The 15072-nt window shown below is 36.2% G+C and overlaps 1 protein-coding gene across 2 annotated transcripts in view; it reads left to right on the top strand.

Moving 5' to 3' along the window:
• The window catches only part of STOX2 (storkhead box 2), a 161320-nt gene extending 146481 nt beyond the window's left edge, over window positions 1–14839 (top strand). For both annotated transcript variants that reach the window (XM_032223964.1, XM_032223966.1), the window contains exons 3-4: window positions 1057–3328; window positions 8039–14839. In XM_032223964.1, coding sequence (XP_032079855.1) covers window positions 1057–3328; window positions 8039–8234 — 2468 coding nt within the window. In that variant the 3' untranslated portion in view covers window positions 8235–14839. The remainder of the gene's footprint in view (window positions 1–1056; window positions 3329–8038) is intronic.
• Window positions 14840–15072: the final 233 nt, after the last annotated feature.

Genomic DNA, 15072 nt, shown 5'->3' with positions numbered 1-15072 from the left:
TTCACATGCACAATGACACAACATACCACACAGCCTCATGCTGCAAACAGCGGCATCAGCACAATGTGCCCTTTAGCCCCCTGCCGCAATTGGTGGCACCAGCACACATACATATATAGCTAAAAAAAAATCCAGGCCATAGTGAATATAGTCTTAGATGGAACATAAGGTAGACAGCAAAAGCCTAAAGAAATATAACTGTTTTTATATTAATGAAGTGAATATAAAAGATACATAGTAGATTCAAATAAATATCAGAGGAAACAGATTATGTCGTAAAAATCTACATTAAGACAATAGTTCATTTATTTCTATCCAATATTTTATTTTACCTTGTACAGTTACAAATCATGTGTAAAGATATATAATTGTATTTATGTTTTCCTCAATAATAGGAATGGACTCTGTACAATTTAATTTTACAGAATATTATAGGAGTTGTCATTGATTGTATGGGTATATAGGTACATAAGGTACAGGAATGAAATTTAACTGATCTAATATGAAAAGTGATTTTTCTAATAGCTGGATTTCTTTTTCACAGTTGTATCATGGCAATAGTTGGCGTTAAATCTAAAATGTCTTTACATATAAAAGAGTCCTTTTTTTTTCTTCAAGTCATAAAATAGTGGTCTGAACGTCTGTCATATACATAATGGCTGTAACAGGTGCCTCAGGAAAGCCAATGAAACACAGCTAAGAAGTTATTTGTATTACATTCAATTTATATGACAACTTACAGAAATTCACCTACATGCTAGAACTGTTATGTTCTATTTTATAACTATTAGGAAAGATATGCTAAATTGCTTAATCTGGCATATCCAAAGGTTTAGTTTGAATAGCATTTTTCTATTATTGTTGCAAACATCTTTTTTTTTTAAAACCCATCAAAGTGGCAGTGGTCACTCAGATACCCAGGAAAAAGTTCCAAAAATATTTTGCTTGACATCTTCATATCAAAGTAATTTGTTGAATAATTATATGTTGTACTTCACTTTTATAGATCATATATATACTAGTGGGGATATATTTTCACATTATTATTTTTTTTAGGTGTTCCAACTCCAAGTCCTGAAATCCTTCGTCATACCTTAAACATGCTTGTACGAGAAAGAAAAATATACCCAACTCCAGATGGTTACTTCATTGTGACCCCACAGACTTATTTTATAACACCTTCTCTCATAAGAACTAACAGTAAATGGTACCATCTGGACGAGAGGATACCTGACAGGTCTCAGTGTACCTCTCCACAGCAAGGAACTATAACTCCTTCCACCTCGGGCTGTGTAAGAGATCGAACGTTACCTAAAAACCATTGCGACTCTTGCCATTGTTGCAGAGAAGACATGCATAGCATGCATGCATCAACTCTACAGAGGAAATCAACAAAAGACTGCAAAGACTCTTATTGCCCCCCTTCTCTTTGCCAGGTGCCACCCACTGAAAAAAGTAAAAGTACTGTAAATTTTTCTTACAAAACAGAGACACTTTCAAAGCCTAAAGATGGAGAAAAGCAGTCTAAAAAATTTGGGCTAAAATTGTTTCGACTGAGTTTCAAAAAAGATAAGACAAAACAGCTGGCCAATTTTTCTGCCCAATTTCCTCCTGAAGAATGGCCTTTACGGGATGAAGATACTCCTACCACTATACCGAGGGAGGTAGAAATGGAGATTATTAGGCGTATCAATCCTGATTTGACTGTGGAAAATGTCATGAGGCACACTGCACTAATGAAGAAGCTTGAAGAAGAAAAAGCTCAAAGGAGCAAGGCTGGATCATCAGCTCATCATAGCGGGAGAAGCAAAAAGAGTAGAAGTCATAGAAAATCTCATGGAAAATCTCGGTCGCACAGCAAAACTCGAATCTCTAAAGGAGATCCTTCAGAGGGTTCTCATTTAGAAGTGCCGGGTGAAAGGGAATATGATTTCTATGATCCTCTCATGAGGTCCCCAAGGGAAGGCTGCTACATAATAGAACACAAAAGGGAAAACTTTATCATGCACAGCAGTCCTAATGTTCTTGAGTCTCATTTTCCTATGACACCTGAATGGGATGTATCTGGTGAACTGGCCAAAAGGAGAACAGAAATGCCTTTTCCTGAACCTTCAAGAGGAAGCTCCCATTCTAAGGTCCATCGAAGCCACAGCCACACACAGGACCGAAGATCAAGAAATGAGAGATCTAATAAAGCCAAGGAACGATCTCGATCTATGGATAACTCAAAAGGACCTCTGGGTACTGCTTCCTTAGGTACCCCTGAAGACATAATTGAAGCTTGCAGCCAAGATGACCAAGCAACCAGTCAGACATATATAGATGATAGCACCTTAAGGCCTTCACAATCACTTAGTCATCAAAGGGCTCTTCTGTCATCTGTAAATTACAAAGAGGTAATTAAACCTGAAAAGACTGTTGGCAGTGCAGAAACTCCTACTTCCTGTACCTTGTTAGAACAAAGCAAACCAACTGAGAACTTACCACCTTATAATGAACTCAGTTCTTGTACAACAAAGTCAGCCATTGATGATTATTTTCAGTGTAATACTTCCAGTGAAACAGTACTCACAGCTCCTTCACCTTTAGGAAAAAACAAAGATGACAGTGATCCAGTGACTTTGGCAGACAGTACGAAAAAAGTCTCTCCCTCAGAAAGACAGTCACAGCACTTAGCTAGAGAACCAGGAGTTCATAGAGAGGAGTCACCTAAAGGGCCAAGTAATAGTAGTGGGCCAATTGCAACAAGTCAGACAGCTGAAGTAATTACAAATGGCCGACTAGCTCAACATCATAGCACAGAGTCCAGTAGCCTTGATAAGAGGAAAGAAATCTTTAGTAAAGACACACTTTTTAAGCCTCTCCACAGCACTCTATCTGTCAACAGTTTTCACAAACCTAATGTGCCACACTTAAAACCTCATCAAAAGACACCTTCTGAAACTTTGCCGAGCAGATGTGATAAACTTGAACAAGCTATGGTAACCTCAGTCACACAAGTCATACCAATTCCCCAGAGGCAGCAAGAAACAGCTGGAAACCAAGAAGCAGCTTTTGATTATTACAATGTCTCTGATGATGACGACTCTGAGGAAGGGACTAATAAGAATACAGAGGAAGAGAAGAATCGGGATGATGTGGGCACTATGCAGTGGCTTCTTGAGCGAGAGAAGGAAAGAGACTTGCAAAGGAAATTTGAAAAGAACCTCACTCTACTTGCTCCAAAGGAAACGGAAAACAGCAACAGCCAGAGAGCCACACATTCAGCAAGGCTGGACAGCATGGACAGCAGTAGCATCACAGTTGATAGTGGATTCAATTCTCCACGGTAAGATTTTAAATTAACAACATTAATTTTAAACAGCTTTAAATGTAATATCTCATTACCATGAACAACTCATGGAAATATTGCAAATTTATAATGCTTTTGGTTACAGGTTTCCTACAGCTTAAGGCAGTGTTTAGGGCAGTGTTTCTCAACCTTGGCAACTTGAAGATGTCCGGACTTCAACTCCCAGAATTCCCCAGCCAGCGAAGTCCGGACATCTTCAAGTTGCTAAGGTTGAGAAACACTGGTTTAGGGTCTTTGATTTGAGGAGAATCTGTAACACAATGGCTTGGTATCAGTCACCTAAATAATTAAACTATGACTTCATATAATAAATCAGACTTTTTCAGAAAAACATTTATATTGTAGTAGCTTAACTTCCCATTATTGGAAGATTTTAACTTCACTTCAGTTACAGGTGCTTGCTATATTTGGCTGTAGATGCCTGTATATTACAGATTCAGCCTATTGCTAAAATTATTGTTTCACTGTGAGTTAAGGCTTAACATAAAGCTAATATATAAACCATGTTGGTGCAAGTGAAGCACCCTTCTTTTGAAGTGTTGGAGCAGGTTCTGTATATTCATATAGAGATATTTTGGATGACTATTGCTGAAGCCAGGCATTCTAGAGAATGCAACTGCTTCATCACTTCAAAGGTTTGAGATGTTTTTATAGCCATACTATTTACTGTTTTGCAGTAAATAAAGTACCTATCTGTCTCTGTCCACTAGTGGTAATAGAGGTTCAGAGTTAAAATAATTTTATCCTAAAATGAATTGAAAAATACTATAGAATTTCAAATGTTCTATATTTTTCCTATGATGGAAGCGTTATTTAAAGATAAATAGGTTGGAGAAAGTTATAAAACTATTTACTTCAGATTTATTCTGTCCCTATTGCTATTATAAACAAAAAGAAAACAATACTATGAAATAGAGTTCCTTTCATTCCAACCTTTGCAAATTTATTTAATGTCGTCAAATATTACCTTCAGAGTTTCAAACACCATCTTTGAAGGGAGTTATGAGAAGTATTTATTTTTAAAATAAAAGCTGTGCACTTAAAACTAAAATTTGCAGCTATACCATATTCTACAAAGCGACTTTGCAGAGTTTCTTCTTTTCCTAGATATGTGATACATTTGCCTCCTTAATTATGTTTCTGATTTATCCATATTATGCATCTCTTCCTGGAAATTTCTGACACTTTCAAAACTATGTGCAAAATAGAAATATGCATGAAGTATTGACAGGTTATGATTTTCTTCCTTTTTTTCCTGCAATTTTTTTGGGCAATTCTTAGAACAGTACAAAATCGGCCCATTCAATTATATCAGAAGGGAATAAGGTAAATGTTCCTCTCGCACATATGTGCTAGTCATTTCCAGTCCTAGGGAATAATGTAGAGGAAAACAGACATAGATAGATATATGACTTTGGTTGTTATGGCCAGACTCTACTCTAGAAGAAAGTTAGAGGTTACAAAGTATTAATATCAAGTCAAAACTGTATCTCTCCAATTGTACTATTTGGATATTTGATTCTTGATAGTATCTTTAACTCAACAGCTTCAATAGCAATGGAGAACAGTCAGGTCAGTCAGAAGTTGCAATCAATATTTACCACTTCAATTGACATTAGATATTTTAACAGCATTGATTTTTAGTATATTTTATAGAGTTAATCTACATGTATTAAACTTGACTAAAAGCACAATTATTTAAAGTAGAAATTTTTCATCTTTCTCTAGCTAGCTTAGATCTACTGTATATAGAGCTGGGATGATGAACCTATGGTACGTGTGTCACAGGTGGCACGTGGAGCCATTTGTCAGGGCACACAAGGCGTTGCCCTGTCAGCTGGCCAGCACGCATGCTTGTGCTGGCCAGCTGAGTTCAGCCTTTTTTAAAGCCATTTTTCATCCTCCCCAGGCTCCAGAGGCTTTATAGGAAACAAACATCCCAGATATATTTTTTCTTGAACTTAAAGAAAAATATGGTACAGATACTTACATACATTGAATAATACATTGTTCTTTATATGAAACAGTTACATTATTTTAATAGTCTTAATCCTAAAGTGATTACAGTTGAAATTCGACATGTATGGAGGATGTTAGCTTGGAAAGTCAACATTAGTAAATTATATGCTCTTTCATACCTGTCTATTTCTTTGCTGCAATTTAACTACTATGGGCAGCTGATGTGGGATGTAGCAAAAACCTTACCCACCTACCCACCCCGCTTAAAAGAATACACAAATAAGCGAAGAACATAAGCAAGGGCATTCTGTCCAGGAATAGGATCAGTTGGCTTTGTCTCGGAAAGTACAATCCCATCAAGAATCAAAGATGAAACATTAACTGATCTTGCGAAGCCAAAACCTTAAAGCCATTTTACTTGCTAATCTTTAATTGGAGCTGGTTCTCCCCATCCAAATCTTCACAGACTCCAAAAACTAGATTAGCATTTCACAGCATCACCTGACCAACTAGGGGTGGTGACATATAACTGGGTATCATCAACTTATTGATGACACCACAACCTATGTCATTGAATGATCTCACCCAACAATTTCCTATCAAAAGAGTAGTGAGAAACCCAAGCCTTAAGCACACCATACTACAAAGGCGTAGGGTGGACCTCTTCCCTTACATAGCACCAATATAAATACATACAGAATTAAAATATTTATCACTACAGACTAAATTTCTTTGCAGTGTTCTGTAATTTATTCTTTCATATAGCATTATAGTAAACCATTCAGTTTGTTTCATATGCAGTCATGATTACATATATGATAATACATTTTTGATCGGAAGAAAAATCTGTCAGTGGTGCATAGATATTTTTGTACAAGTTTCTAACACTTTTTCAACATAATATTATTACAATAATTTCTAGCATGTGACAAATACCAAATAGTATTGCATTTGTCTAAACCAGGGGTTTAGATCTGTGAGCCATGGCCCACTACTGGGCTGAGGCCTACTTGCAACTGGGCCATGTGAGTTATGGGCGCATGTATGTGCAGTCTCACTCACACAAGTAGTGGGCATTTGCAGCGTCAGTTGCACAAATGTCCAGTACTTACAGCCACACTCGAGGTACCCCAAAGGCTTCTCTCTTGCATGAGTGGAGCTGTCCATGCTTGCGCGCCAGACACTGCTTGCATGGCCTTGTTCCCCTCTACCTCCCTCAGCCAAGCGACCTGTTCCAAATGCTCCAAAACCAGAATGGTTAGACCAGAGGCTGAGTGGGATGAGCGTGCCTGCTCAGCTTCGCTGACTCACTGAGGCTGCCTGCTCAGGACACCCTTTCCACTTTTGGAGCATTGGCCAGCCTCAGTGTTACTGTTACTGTTTATTAAATTTATAGGCCGCCCAATCCCGGAGGACTCCGGGCGGCTTACAGAAATAAAAATTAAGAAAAAAATTAAAAACAAATAAAACAAATAACACAACAGATTAAAAGAGACACAACATGCACCCAGTCTAAGCGGGGCTGGACCTTAATCAAGAGGTCAACAGCCCCAGGCCTGCCGGAATATCCAGGTTTTAATAGGTTTTCGGAAGGCCATGAGAGTGGGTAGGGTCCAGATCTCTGGGGGAAGCTCATTCCATAGGGCTGGTGCGGCAACAGAGAAGGCCCTATTCCGAGGCGTCGCCAGCCGGCATTGTCCAGCTGATGGGACCTGGAGAAGGCCCATCCTGTGCGATCTTATCGGCCTAAGGGAGGTGTGCGGCAGAAGACGGTCTCGTAGATATCTGGGTCCTAGGCCATGTAGGGCTTTAAAGGTAATAACCAGCACCTTGAATCGTACTTGGAGACCAATAGGAAGCCAGTGCAGCTCGTGGAGGATACGTGTAGTATGGGTGTACCTTGGTACACCCAGTATTGCTCGCGCGGCTGCATTCTGGACTTATTTTTGTTCAATCATGCAGGGACACAGCTTATTGAGGATAACTGTATCTTTGGATGGACAGTCCAAAATGCAAAGATGCCACAGTTCACCTGCAGTATTAACACACTGATTCTCCCAGTTGAATGACAAGTGATAAATGCAGCAATTCTAACATTTTAAAAAAAACCATTTTAACTATAAAGTGTTATTAATAATTCTAACATCTTTAGCTCCATGGTTTTTTTTAAAAGTTACATATTTATAAAGTATCATTGTAGATTAATTCTCAAAGTCAATTTTAGAAAGAGTTATGAATATTTAGTATATTTTTAAAAAAACACACACACACACACACAACAACAAGTGGTAAAATCAGACACAATAGGAAATGGTAAAGTCTGCACAAAAGGCTGCATTCTGTAACAACAATATAATATGGAATGAAATAAATAGTTTATTTCCTTAACGTATAGAATTTATTCTGATTCTGCTCGTAGTGCTAAGGTTTCATGTATGTCTAACATTTGCCACACTTATGGGAGTGACTTTGCAGCAAAAAAAATTTAGACTCTTTCATCTATCTTTATACACATGGTAGACTAAAGCATGGTTTTCCTTAAAAAATAAGTATAAAATATGTGTTTTATATTACCTGGGTTGGAATTTACAGAATGCACAGAATAGCATCTATTTATAATCAGACCCAGAAGGTTCTCTTGATGGCACTTTGTTTTTTTTTTCCTTGTGGCCGGCTCATGGATATGTACGTAGGTTACATTGATAATTATTTTTTCTCTTTCTTTAGTACCCGTGAGAGCTTAGCTTCCAATACTTCAAGCATTGTTGAAAGCAACAGACGCCAAAATCCAGCTCTCAGTCCTGCGCATGGTGGTGTAGGTCCAGTGTTCAGCTTCCGAGCAACTGCTGACCCTCCAACAAGCGAAACTGAAAAACTGCAGAAACCCGCTAATTGCTTGCAAGCTTCTGTTACAAGTGTTTGATAGTGCTTCTGCCTCACATCTTCTGTCTCATCGTATACATCAAAGTTTACGACACTGAGATTGATGTTTACGTGTTTGGAGGGAAAAAATAAACCAGGCATTTTAACTGCATAGTTTTTGTGTCAACTTAAACTGTGCTGCTAGATAGGCTAGGGGCAACAAAGAAATCTTTATTTCAAGGCATTGCTTTTCACATTTTGCGGCTCTGTAGCAACAGAATAGGGACAATATGTACACTTTTGCTTCACTTATTGTAACTGAGCACATATATGAAAGTCTAGACACTGTAAGTGTAATCTGCATTTTCAATGTCATGCAGTTGCCAACTTCATTTAAAAATGCCACAGATATGTGATGCCCCCACCACTGATTAAACTATTTACCACAGATGTGATTTTTTTGCTTTATAAACTGAGCCTTCATCGAAAGTAAACAGCTAAAGGGTCACCTTGAAGGCAAACAATGCCAAACAAGATTAGGAAAGACCTCAGCTCTACCTGTGAATTATTTATATATCTGTCATTTTCACTGTGAGTCTTCATGACATGATCTTGCAAGAAATCATAGCAAAAGTTAGTTAAAAGAGGTCATGTTTTTAAAATGTGGGAAGAGGTAGGAGCTAATGGAGAAGTTACCTATCTTTATGTTACTTGAGTTCTTTTAAAGTAAAAAGTAGATATTTGCCTAAATCTTATATCTTAATTTTGCATATTTGCAAGGAGGGGTTTAATACTTGTAATAGATGATGAGTAAAGAAAATACTAACTTTGACTGGGACACATCATTAAGTGATAGGAGAGGTAGCAAACATAGCAAATACTAAATAGCAAATAAAGTTAAGCAATCACTTTAATGTGTTACCCCAGCTATTACCCCCCAAATATTACTAATATTGAAAGAATTTGAACAATTATTAAAAAAAATCTCTTTGTAATACAAATAATAGTGGCCTGAAGAGTTGATTTCTTTCTATGGAAGGACATATTATATTTCTATTTTATGTAGATTTTAGAGTGCCTAAATTAGGCTATTGAAATGAGCTTACATTGTAGAAAACAGATATAGATACTAATAAACTTCAGGCTTTTTATTGAATTATATTTCTTTGTAAGTAAACATTGTATGGAAATACTAAGTTTAAGAACAATCACAGAAATTGAAATTAAACATATCTAGAAGTGTTGCTGATATGCAGGGAGATCACTTTCCTGATATGAGAGGTGATAAAAATTGATGCATAGAAATCTAATTAGATTTTTCATTATCAAAAGCTAGGTCCATAAAATACATTATTTACCTCTCGTATAAAATTCATAAAGTTAATAACAGAAGTTCTGTATGCATTGATTTATTATAAAGTATATGTCCTGCAATGGCTAATCCAAAGTAATTTATTTTTGAAAAAAAAAGTATACTAAATTAATGGTTAGAGAAGTTTACAGTTTCAGAAGTAAACTTGAATAATATAAAGGGCCAAATTCTGCTTCAGTTATTTATGCAATCCCACATTGCAGAAAATTTGTTTTTCAAACAATCATAATAGTGGTGCAAGTCAAACTATGAAATTCAGTAAGATCAGGAGTAGTGTAAATTGTTGTGCACATTGACATTTACACTATTTGTCTTTTGTTGATCTTCAGGTGATAAAATCAAATATACCATTAAAGGCAGTATTTCATCAACTATTGGTGACAATATAACTTTTCAAGCTTCACTTGTGTTCTGTGTTGTCTTCTGAAGGTGCACTTTGAAACCGGTTTTGAACAGCTTGCAGGTGCTTCTTGAAATAGCTTTATAAATCTCAGACTTGCTTGGTTTCAGTTTACCTTTTGATCAGTTACTTCCACTGGGTTTGGAACCTATTGAAAAACCTAGAAGAAGTTCAGAAGCAATTCTGACCAAGCAGGAGCCGCTTTCTTCCCTTCAGTGTTGGGAAGCGTTCCACCATGCTTCCTGAGTCATTTCATTTTGAGTTGCAACCATTCTACAGTTAGAACAAGCAGTACAGGAGAAGGACTGGATACCTTATTTATTATCATGTGTAAGTTCTGTTTCCTGCAAAGAGAAAGGTAGAGCCCACTGCACATAATGAAGAATATTATGCTGCTTGATTCCTTGGTCACCTCTCCTCTGAATTTGAAACTATGTTGTAATAACCCAGTAAGGCATTGCTGGACACAACTTAGTACTGACACATATAACATTAGCAGTATTTTAATACATGCAAATTCCAAATAGGTTTTGAGGGGGGGAAACTGTTATCATAGTCATTATAATTTGAATTTGAAACATGTTCTGATAGTATCATATGTATTAGTTCACCAAGTAAAAATTGTAGAAACAGGTTGCTTAACTTATGGCCAAAAGCAAAAATTAAAACAGTATTAAATGGGGCAGATACTACCATATGGGAAACTACTTTATTCATAAATGAGAATTATTGAAATGGGTACCTGTAGCAGTTATGCAAAATAAATCACACCACTGTTATATTTACAGATTATCTTAAGTTGACATTTAAGGGTTCCCAAAGAAGAGCTTTAAAAAGGTCCTGGCTATGTTGGCATGGTTATTGGCCAATAGTATGTTTATGACTTTTTATTAGCATTAATGTAATTCTTGCAACATGTAATATAAACAGAAGTTACAAAAAGAAATGTTCTTATTGTGCATTATTTTTTAAGGAAAGCCCATCTTGAGATTATAGATATATACCCACAGGAGTGGAGCTTGAGTGTTGAGTGATAAACTGTTATCCTGTGATAAAATTACGATGATCTTGTATTACATGGTTGATTATCCTCCTTTTACTATATCAACTGAAAGGTTTACAAAACCAGAATGCGTTGAATTTCTATGTTGTGACTTTAAAGGGTCAACACAAATCTGTCGGCATTTTGCACACTGAATATGTATTATTATAATACAACATTTTACTTTTATGGTAAAAAAAGATTTTTTTACACATATAACTACCTCCATGAATTTGATGAAATGCAGCAACATTTTAAAAAAGGTAATGTTAAGAGCAGCATTTAAAACTTTATGAAGAAAAAAGGCCATGATGTTCTCTCGTGTGTCGGTGCTTGTGTATGAAGTCATTTTTCATTGCCATGATTTCCTGTTACTGTGTTAAATTGGCTTTTGACTTTAGTAGTACAAGATTTTATAAAAAGTTGTAGAATCTTTTAGATAAACAAAGGGAGGATCAAAATTGTCCTTTGTATTTCCATTTCTGTTGAAATGTCAACCTGATAGAAAGTCAAGTGTTGCTTGTAATTTAGAAGCCTGTTAATAGATACAGTATTTGGAATATGACTGGCAGTTTAGGGCTTAACAGGAGACACACTGGCTATTTTAACTGCCTCCATTGGAACACTTTGGGCCCTATTCTGCCCCACTTGTGGGCAGAAGCATGCCATAACTTAACTTACATCCTTACATTAATTGCCCATGGGTGTGATAAATTTCTCAGTTTTTGATCTTAGGCATCTTGGGGGTTAAATATTATAAGTTGAGTCCTTTTTACAATGAAATAAGTAGTCTGATGTCTTGACATTTTGACATCGGGAATGTAGCCACAATATAAGATGAAACCCCTGGTTTTCATTTTAAAATGATAATCAGGTTGTTTCCTTTTTTTTTAATGAGGAGCAGTTAAGAAGTACATTAAAAAATCTAGAGACAGTTGGAGGATCAAGAGGCATTTAAATGGCAGCTGCCTTACAACAGCTATATTGCTTCTGATGTGCTAGACATACAGGTTGGATTTTTCACTTCAATGCAGGCTTTTTAAAAAGATAATTGGAGGAACATATTTTCGGAATATTTTAAGATGTTAAAAAGTAAAATAGTATTTATTATATTCATGGCCATGGATAGAGTGTGCCTGAAACATACAGCAAAGATATCCAGATTCTGCAGCTGCAATCTGAATGGTAGTTTGCTCCTGTGCTCCTTTGTTCACCTGAAAGGAGAACCGCAACTATACCTTTCCTAATGACAACCCTATGCAGATCCATCCAGAAATCAAGAACTAATCCACCCTCCAAAGGTGAAGGGATTAATCTCCCTTATAGAAATGCAGAAGATGCCACTTCCCAGAATTCAAGCTGTATGGTGCGGTCATGGACAACAGTCCTCCCTGAATATAATAACTAGATAAATATAAAAGTTGTGTAATTAAACAGCATTCTTACTCTCAGTAAATCACCAGCATTAGCTGTCCATAAGAAATGGCAGCTACTTCTATTTTGGGAGGTAGTGAATGATTTAATAAAAAGAGTAGGTCATGAAGTAGTGGTTATAGGTTGCACTGATATTGTGCCTTGACTTCACAAGTCCAAACTCCACTGAAATACATTGACTTGCTTTTAAGTAAGTGTTCTTAGGTTCACAAATTTATCAAGTAAGGGTGCTGCCATCTGACCTGAATTTATTGTACATCAGAGGATCTTTGCCTGACTGCTTATAATAAATGTTTAAAATAAGATCAGTATTAATACAGCAGCATTCATTTAAAGTTATTGAAGAAAAGAAACTACTATGAAGCCTTGCACTAGCTCTTACCAGAGTGCCATAATGTCTGACTTCCAACAACAGAGCCGTTCCCATTGACAAAAAAAAAAAAAAGTCAATGCAAGCAAGGAAAAAAATTAAATATATTTTATGCGGGACTTACCTTAACAGGAAGTCAACAAATTCATTAATATAGTTTGTTGTAGTTTATACTTCTTTCTGCTCCTCTATGCAAGTGATATTATAAAATAGAAAAACTTTCTTTTTGTGGTCTGGCTTTTGAAAAAGAAAAGAAAGTACCCTTTCAGTCCTAAGCATTCAGATAATTATTGTAAGCATTATTTTTTTCAAGGTCTGTGGCACTTCCAAATTGACCATCCCTGATCTGCCCTTTTTGAGAACTTAGACATTCTTGGATTACCTACCAAGAAATGGTCACAGCCTCTTTGAAAGCACACAAACCAGCTACTGGAGGTTTATTCTCCATACAGCTGACATTTTAAGCCTTTCTCTGCTGCAGATTTCTATACGAGGTGCTATCACTGGATTTGGGATCAAAGGAAGGCTAGTAAGATATCTCATGATATTGTTACATGCTGTCATTCCAAATCTGCTTTCATGTTCATTGGTGCAAATCATGTTTACTTTAATTGAAATGATAGAATATACATAGACTTTGCGTTCTTAAAATGGCTTGAATATTTTTGTTTGTTTTAAAGATAACATTACTGGAATAGAACCATTAATGTCATAATAATGGTTTCAGCTCAGCTCAAGATGAATGCATAAAATGTTTGTATGATATGCATTTAGTACACAAAGTGTAAGACAAATGTGGGGGTTAAGTAATGTGTGGAACTAACTATATTGTACTACAGTTTTTTGCTCATAATATTGCAGTCTTTCTTAGAGCCGCAAAGACAGAGTTTAAACATCAGGTGATAATTAGGAAAACTGCTGATCCCCCATTTTAGGTGCAGAGACAGATTGAAAAACAGACCTGCTGCATAGCATGATGGCAAAATTAGCAGGACAATTCAGGCTTCTGTGAGCCATGGATAAAACAAAATATGGTGCCTCTTCTAACATGTGACTGAAGCAAAGGCTACACTCAACACTTCAGAGAAGTGCAATGTATTACTAGCTTATGCAGCAGTATAGAACAGTAGTGACTTCTATATGTTGGATAGGTATAATTTGAATAGAGTCATTGAGATTTAATTTTATTGGAGAAATACATATAGAGCTATTGTATTTCATAATTTGGGCCTGCAAGCTCCTATCATGTCAAGTATATGATACACAAACACTTCATAAACTCACCAGAGTGCCTCCACTTTGAGTTCTGGATCATAAAAGGTATTCTAGACAAATTGCTCTTCTCTCTGTGAGAAACTTACCCACACACACCCCTTGATGCTAGTTGATAATCATCTGTAACAGTACTCTGATTTTCAAGTTACAATGCTGTTAAAATGGATAGACATCAAACACCTGCCTGTGACCATGAAAGATCTCAATAGGGCCCAATGAGTAACTTATATGTCATCAAAAGACTTTCCATTTAAGGGTTCATAATTCTGCAGGTAACCTTCTGTGAGTGACTGAATGTGACTGTTGCATTAGGTTTAAATGAGTAAATAAATGCAAGTGGGACTTACTGTATGCTAGAAGGGAGTTTTGCAACCAAGACAGCCTTGTACAAATGTGTTTGCACTGAAAAAGAAATATTAAAATTACTTGGTCTCTGGTTGCTGTAAAGGTCATCCAAGCTGGATGTTCTGTTTATATTGTACAGAATTTCATATGAAATAATTACAGTTCATGAAATGTCTTCCCTTAACGTTACTGATTTATAACAGCACATTTGTGACATGGTTTTTATTGTGTCAGTGTACCATATTGTAAATGATGATAACTTGTCATGCTTAGTAAAATAACTTAAAAAAAGGACAGGGATTTTTGTAAGTCTATATTTGAAAGTCCCTTCATATGGTAATACTGTGTTCATGTTGTTTATGTAGTGTTGTGTGAAATATCCATTTTGGATTGTGTTACTTTTTAAAATATTAAATAACATTTGGTTATATGTTGTGTTTTCAAGCCTTTTTTATTTTATTTTGCAAATTCCAGTGCTGTAAGGAAAATGTGCATACAATTATGTTCTGTGTTTTCAACTCATTTTATCATGTGAATGTTATACTTTTTTGTGTGTTAGAATTTTTTTTAAAAAAATTAAGCCTTATGACATCTAATAATTAATTAATTTTGCTAAATGCTGTCTCTTCCCAACTAGCAGTTAGTTGTCTTCCTCCTTAGG

Source organism: Thamnophis elegans, chromosome 9 (assembly GCF_009769535.1).
Source record: "Thamnophis elegans isolate rThaEle1 chromosome 9, rThaEle1.pri, whole genome shotgun sequence".
Classification (NCBI taxonomy): Eukaryota; Metazoa; Chordata; class Lepidosauria; order Squamata; family Colubridae; genus Thamnophis; species Thamnophis elegans.
The sequence above is the reverse complement of the archived record's forward strand: the minus strand, read 5'-3'. Positions and strand labels throughout refer to the sequence as shown.